At 29.4% G+C, this 8230-nt stretch overlaps 1 protein-coding gene across 1 annotated transcript in view; it reads right to left on the bottom strand.

The window, feature by feature from the left end:
* Positions 1–1102: 1102 nt before the first annotated feature.
* LOC150108855 (eukaryotic translation initiation factor 4E type 3-like) overlaps positions 1103–8230 on the bottom strand; it is a 125458-nt gene continuing 118330 nt past the window's right edge. Inside the window, exon 7 of the mRNA XM_090410373.1 lies at positions 1103–4145. Coding sequence (XP_090266499.1) covers positions 4130–4145 — 16 coding nt within the window. The 3' untranslated portion in view covers positions 1103–4129. The remainder of the gene's footprint in view (positions 4146–8230) is intronic.

The following is an 8230-nucleotide window of genomic DNA, read 5'->3' as shown; positions in this document are numbered from 1 at the left end:
GGGTTTTCATGATGACGAGATGTTAAAAAGGGTCCAGAGAAGGATCACAAAAGGTGGTCAGTGGTACATGGAGTGTGAAGACAGATTGAAAGAATGTAAATTGCAACACCTCATGAATAGGAGGTGGATATAATCAAGACATAAGTTAGTCAGGAGTTGCTATCAGGTTGACATGGAAGAAAATTTTCACAGAACAGGAGAGGGGGAGATAGAACAAAAGGGATAACAGATGCCAACTTTGCTAGGATTGAGGATTACTATTTCTGCATCTGAAAAAGAAGCTAATTAGTGCATCTGCTCCAAACCAAATGCCTCATGTTTTTTTAATTTGGATTTTTTTTATTTTTAAACTGTATAATGACAAGCGACATGCCTGACTGTGCTATGCCTAGCTTACCCTAGTCACTGTCCTGGAAAGACTATTATTATTATTATTATTATGTAATCCAAAAAGCTAACGACATCCCAATATAGCAGAAAAGGGAAAGTTTAGGATTATGCTGAAACCATCAAGGCAAATATTTCCTATCTGACAGTGTTTTGCACAATTTTATAAAGGTACAAACTAAGTAAGTTGTTTTGGGAGAAAAAGTCCAACTTCTGTATGAGACTGGCTAATTCATCTTCACCTTTGACATGGATAAATCACATGTACATTAAGCATCCTGTGCAAATTCAGTCAACATTTACTGCTAAAGAGAAAAAAAAAATTTTTCACACCAACGAGTTAATTTATTATTATTATTATATGTACAATTACAGATTGTGTGTATAATAAAATAAAACTTAATTGAAGTTTCATCATATACAAATATTTCTATCAGATGGGAAGAATCTGATTTTATAAAAAAAAACTGTTTATACATTACAATGAAATAAATTTATACCTTTCGACACTTTTGCATGTTTTTTTTTTTTTTTTAATTATGTCATCCATTGATTATGAGGATGTCTACAATAATTACTATAGCTAGTGAACTTGCTAGTTTAAGATTCAAAAATCTCAAGAGAGAGAAGGAAATACAAGCAATACTGAAATTATGTCAAGTTTAAGCATCAAGTGTAGACTATATAAGGAAAAAAAAAACAAATTCTGACCAGGTATTTCTGAATTCATTATACCATTTATTCTATATGTTGTTTCAATGTACAAAGGGAAAATACAACACTGCTGATTATCAATGAAATGATGTACAGCAGAAATGGATTCAGTGAATATCTGCAATAAATTGGTACATATTTAAATACTTCATGATGCATAAATACTGATGTTGCTGAATTTTGGCTCACATATTTCTTTCTACAGTGAATTACATCTGATATACAGTATATTCATATATCCAGCTATAAGCGAATGATTAAATACTGAAATGACCTTATTTGCAATGATGCTTAGCCAAAGAGTACAGCTATATGAGAAATCGAAAGCATGTTAAAATTTTATAAAAATAACCACAATAATAAGTTTTAAACTGTTTCAAAGTTATAATTTTACTCAACATTTCAAAAAAAATATATATATATTTATGAAAAGTGGATTATATGTACACGTGCATTTATCAAAAGAAATTTTTTTTTTTATTAAAGACTTGTGTAAAGCATCCTTCAATTTTTTTTTTTAAAAAAAATCCTAAAACATAGGAATGAAATTTTTTATCATGCATCATGAAACAAATTTAATCATTACAATACTGAGAAAAACTTATAGCTAACAAACATTGGATACAAATATTCAGTTTGTATAAATATAGACAAATATGACTTTTGAATATATGAAAATAATTTTTATAGCTAAATAATCAATTATTAAAGAAACAGGAGAAATGCATAAGAAATAAAAATTTATTGAAATGAGTGTCATGTGAATTTCAAGTAAAAATATTCGAAGCATCAATATTGCTTAATACTTTGAGCAGATGAAAGGAGTGACAGGCCAAGAAAAATATTAAAAAAAAAATTCTCAGATATCCCTCACCATCAAGTGAGCAGGATATCTGAAAAATGGGTGACAAGAAAATTAAAAATGATTGCTATTTTCATCAGTACTAATTTCCAAAACAAACAACTAACACGTTTGCTAAGAAAACAAGTTGAAATAAACAATAAAGAGGTGCACATCAGTATGCTAAGACCATAAACTATACTCTTAGACAGTTCAGCTTAGCTATGATCCTGGCAATAGATCTGTAGGAATATTACAAATTATTCCAACCTAATAATGTACACAGCATGTCTCAAACTGTCAGCAATTCAATATTAATTTGAAATTCTTAACATATTGATGTGCACCTCTTTACTGTTAGTGCTAAAAGCACTAACAGTAAATATCAAGCAGCATATTAATATCAAGCAGCATTTTAGTTTAGTTTATGATTCTCCTAAACTAAAATATAACCAGTAATTTTCAAGTATTCTCAAGTATTTTCAAGTATGTATTTCACCTCTAATAAGTAATGTGTCGCTTGATATTTTGCTAAAGCCACTTTTTTTAAACCTTCGAATTTGTAGAAATCATAAAAATCCATTATTAACTTATTTATTAAAATTATCAACTGTGTTGTTACAACTACATTTATTCTGAAGAAATTTTAGAAGGAATTCTTTCATAGTTTTTCAGATAATACTTCATGACATACCTATAACCCAAAACAGATTTACTGAATTAAACACAACTAAGATTAAATTTTAACTTGATTTTGTATCTAAACTTTTTATCTTACAAATAAAACTAATCACCAGATTACTCATACTAACAAAAGCATTATTCATTTGATCTTGCATCCAAAGTCATTTGGATATACAGCAGTCTCCACTCATAAGTGTTGCACAATTACTGCAGCTTTGGATATAATGCAAGTGATTGCCCTTCTCTCCATCCTTATATCAAATTACTCATCAATGATTATAATTTTGCAAAAAGTTCTCTGCTATCTTTGAAGTAAAATCACAGATTTTTAAACTTTAAAAACAATGTATTCAAGTAGTTTGTCTCTAAAATATGACAAAGCTTAGGATAAAATTTTTAAAATATTTCATTATATTAATTCATGATGCTACTTAACATTCTGTATTCACATTTAAAATACAAAGACTTGTCTCCTACAAAAACATCATCATCCAGTTTCACCTTTCTTTCTTTTTATTTATTTTTTTTTACGCGATGCTTGTATTTTCCAATTAAAAAAAAAAAAAAAAATTATATATATATATATACACACACACTGCCAATAGGTGATACTTATTTTTTGATTGAAATAGGCAAATCAGATAAGAAAAGTAATCTAAACTGGTAAAAGGTTATATTTGATGCAAGCTATAGTGTGTGCAGAATTTCATTTTCTTCTCCCCTCTTTGCAATCCTCCCTTTCATATCTGTTCAACAATATGACCAACAAAAAGTAACTAAAGGATGAGATCCTCCTCGACTCTCCATTTTTGTTTGACTGGAATGAATTAATCAGAGAAGCATAAACTATTCCAAATTGGATCAAAACCAGTGTAACTTATTACTAGCTTACGAGTATAGTTAAATTATCCCCTGAAACCCTCTTATTTTAGTCCAATTAGAGTTAATTTCCCAAAGGAAATGAAAAAACATAACAGACAGCTGGACTCCAAAATTTGTAACCTGTAGAGAAAGCAACTCGTCCTCTTTAGATATTCATTATTTTTTTAAATTTTATTTATTTTTTATGGAACAAACTTCTGAGCAGATCCTAACCAATGCCAGAGACTGCTATATGCCATATCTGATCAAAGATGAAATGGTTATTAAATTCTATCTCATGCTTTAAGGAAACACTGCAATCACCTTTTTGTCGGAATGCATTGAGAACCTTAAAACAATAAGAATGTAAGAAATTTCTATATTCCAAATTTCATTTCAGCCATTTGAACAATATACTCAGTTTTCTTAAAGAAATTTCTTCTTGCTTCATTTTGACTACCTTCAGCAATGTCAAACTATATTTTCAAGTTTCTCCTCGAAATATGTTCCTGGAGAAAGAAGTTGAACAATGCAACTCTGAGATGTTTACAAAGAAGAACAACTTTCTTGGGAAATATTTGTTATTTTCAAAATGTCCTATCATTATCCACATTAATCAGATGTAACATTTCAAATCTGTTACTAGAAACAGATTAATCTGGAAGAAACAAAAAAAAAGAGCTGTCAGCATTAAATATTACACAGCACATGGGAGTGCAATTCTTTTACACTACAGTAAATGTTAACACAAATGTCTGCGAGTTTCATCCCTTTTTATAACTAGGATAACTGGACCACTGTAGAAAAGCTATCAAGGAACCTGGTATTTTCCTCACTGTTAAATAAAAGAAGACTTAACTGCTATAACCTTTCTTAAACTATAGTCATTATAAAACTATATATGATAAATGAAACATTAAAGACCACTTTGATAATCTTAAGGATTACACCCTAATTAGTCATCCCTTAATACCATATACTATTATAACAAACTACCATGTCAAAACTAAATCACATTATGCACAATGCTATAGTGAAATTCATTTAAATAGCAAAATATTGAGTACAACAAGCTGTCCCTGTGGTTCTAGGAACCACAATTTCTAGATTTTCATACAGTATGAGTTGACTATATTCAATATGCAGTTCTTAAACACTAATTAGTAATTGAAAAAAAATTAAATTTTCAATACTTATACTCTTAGGCTGAAATCTGACCTTATAAATTTGAGTGATCTGAAAAAAGATTTGTAAATAGATGAGGGGTATATAAAAATCTGTTTGCATTTTAATAACATAATTAGGTTAAGTATGAAACATTTTAGTGATATGGAATTATGCTTATCACAAATTATTTTCCTCATATTATCATACAACTGAACTGAATTTGAGTACGATTTGTATTGTGTGCATGTGAAAAAAAGATTTTATATATATATATATATATATATGAAATAATAATAATGACATCTGAGAGGATTTTACTGGATTAATCCAGACAGGATTATAAAAAGAGTAGAGTTTTTCCCACACAGAGAATTGTTGGTGGGATCACATTATCAGAATAGGTTGTTAAAGCAAGGAGTGTTAAGAATTTGAAGATTCAGTATAGTAAACATGTTGTCAGTTGAATGAACCTCCTACAATGATTCTGCAGACTCCGTGGAAGGAGTCATAATAATAATAATAAATTAACATATGGGTACTATTTTCTCAATATCCAGAATTATTCTAAATTAGATATTTGGATAAAAACGGCTTGGGATATGAAATTTAACATTTTAACCTTAACAAAAATCATAAAATATGAAAAATTGTCAAATTCAGGATATTTTAACCAGATGCAATGCATATATTATTTCCAAAAAAGATGCACTAAAATATTACAAGGTGTACTAATTCTATCCCCCTTAGACCAGTCTAATAATGATATGGAAACTTAACAGCAACAGCATTGTAGTGCAAAAACATGTCTTCATAATTACATTATGTAAAATTTATGGAAACTCATATTTGAGTAATATGAAATTACTTGCTCTAATAACTAATTTCAGTAAACGGTTATTACTCAAGCAAAATGAATCAAGGCATTAATGTAAAGGCAGATGGTCAAATAATTTTTGCCCAATTGCATAAAAATATGTGCAAGTCTTACACATGGTTAAGTTTGTTATGGGCAGTTAGAATATTACAGAAATATGTGAGCTGCAGTGAACAATGGAAATAGACCCTGATAACTCCTGTTGGTGTATTTCTTCTGTTTGTAACTTATGGTTGACAGATAACATACTAAAGAAGCAATATTTTGAGCATGTTATCTGTTAACCATAAGTTGACAGATAGGTTCAGATTTCACATAATCTAGACCAAAAAGCTTGAATATACAGCATTTCAAATTATCAATAGTTGTTGCAATGAATAACAATAATTCATTTTTCTATAGATATTTCAGTTAAAAGGTTTACATTAGATTATAACGCAGAAAACTATGAAAAACTTAGGAAGCAGGTTGAAGCAGTGACATTACACATCGTAAAGGAAAGAAGTCAGTGCACAGAAAATTGTTTAAGATACGTTAACAGTAGGATTGCATTTTCAAGGAGTTAGAACAAATTAGGTGGGATTTAAATGGACGAGTAAGTTTGAAGCAAGAATTCCACGAAAGTCAGAAGAATTTTGCAAAAAGGAACCAGCGGTTATATGAGCAGTAAAAAATACTGGCAAGAGTGTTAAGAATAGTTGAGAGAGCAAAAGCAGATAACGAGCAGAATGTAGGAACTTCTAGAACCATGTGATAAACAAGTTCTCCCCCCTCCTCGAATGAAATAGAAGGCGAAAACTTCAGAAACAGGCGAATGCTGCAAGAGCCTGTCACATCAAAAAGGACAATATCCTTAATGTATAGCTGCACAAGCAGCTCCATTTTGTGTGTGTGTGGTGGGGGAGAGAAACGTTGTAGGCAAATTGGTAATATTGTTGACCTAATCATTAAATTTAAGTTAACACATGCAGAACTTCGAAAGGAATGAAAAGAGCAAGATGCCTATTGAATAAGGATGATGCTAAAACAGTTAATTAAATTATGAAAAATAGAAAATCACGATAGTAGAAGACTTCAGTAAAATACTGCATGAGATGGAAAATGAATTAGTGGTATAGATAGAAGGCAGCTGGCTAACAAGTATCAGTAAAGTAGAGGGATCTGTTCTTGGAGCACTATTTTGTGCATGTTGTTCAGAAAGCTTGAAAGGAGATACCCAATTGTATGATGTTAAGTTGAACAGATACAAAGAAACAACTGTGACAAGTTTCTACAAGATGATCTGAAAGATTTGTGTAGTAGACCAAAAGAATAACAGGACAGTTCAGTGTTGACAAGTTACAAGTTATGGATCTTGGGTTAAAGAGATTCCAGATGTATTATACCAACAGAACTGAAAAAAATTATGAGGTTAAGAATCTGAGTGATAAGAAAAGAGCTGAAGTTTAGATATCATATCACAATTCCCTAGAAACATTCACAGCAATGATACCAAATATAATAAATAGATCAGTTTTAGGCAAGAAATTTTTAATACATTAAAGCTGGTTCTCTGTTATGGGATGGCAACAGATGCAATATAAATGAAAAATTCATAATATATAAATGATTCAGTTTTGTGCAAAAGAAACAGATATACATATCCATTGTGTGGGAAGGAAAGAAGAATATTTGGATAGCATGGAAGTGTATATGTGAAACGTGAAATAAAAGCATACACCATTCAGAACTATTTATGTAAGCAATGAAATGGAAAATTTTATATAAACACTTCTAAAAATCTTTATATGCTAAAGTTCTTGATTTTCTATTTGTACATACAATTTTTAAATAGGACAGTCTGAAATTGAGAATCTTTCAATTTCAGACTGTTGACCTTTAATAATTCTTGTACTTGCACTCATTCTCTACTGTAATAAAGTATCTTCACACTTCTTATACTTAAAGTAAATATTTTATTGCAGTAATTCATTTATCAATAAGTAGAATAAATTTTTGAAGTCAAAGTGAGAAAAACATGAAACTATTGTTTGCATAAATAATCTTTGCAATATTTAAAGAATGAAATTTCTACTTCATTATGATATTCTAAAAATCATTTCCTTTCAGTTCACTTTAGAACTGCTACATAAAGTGGATAAACTTCTTACTAGACAAATAACATTAGTATAAAAAGGTTTTCATAACTGCTAAATTAATGAAACTTCGCTGAAGTACCATTAAAAGCTATTTTTAAATTGATCTATATAATTATAACTGGATTTTTACAAAAATTCTGCTCAATAGAATTAAATCAATATTTTTAGAGCCTTTCAAATGAAGAGCGTAAATGCATATTTTTTTAAAAAAAAAATTAGGGTTAGATTGTGGTTATTGTATTTTGTATATATCTTAAATAACTTTATGCCATTAACAGATATGAAAGAATTATGATTTGGTATCTTTCAAGCCCTTTATTTAAATATATGCATAAGTAATAAAAAAAAAAGCAAAACAAGTTTCTTGAAATACATAGTGTTATTAAATTGCCTACAAAAATTAAATGTATATAACAATTAGCAGAAATACTATTAGAAAAACTGAAAACATTAGGAACAAACCCCCTCACAAATGTAATTGTATGGGCCTAATCTTGAAACTCAGGTTGAGTAATTAGTACTCTAGAATAAATTATCCTAGATTATACAAATAATGAGATTTTG

This window comes from Typopeltis vanoorti, chromosome 2 (genome assembly GCF_054136105.1).
Source record: "Typopeltis vanoorti isolate ZY-2024b chromosome 2, IOZ_Tvanoo_1.0, whole genome shotgun sequence".
NCBI classification, from domain to species: domain Eukaryota; kingdom Metazoa; phylum Arthropoda; class Arachnida; order Uropygi; family Thelyphonidae; genus Typopeltis; species Typopeltis vanoorti.
This window is presented reverse-complemented; position numbering and strand designations above follow the sequence as displayed.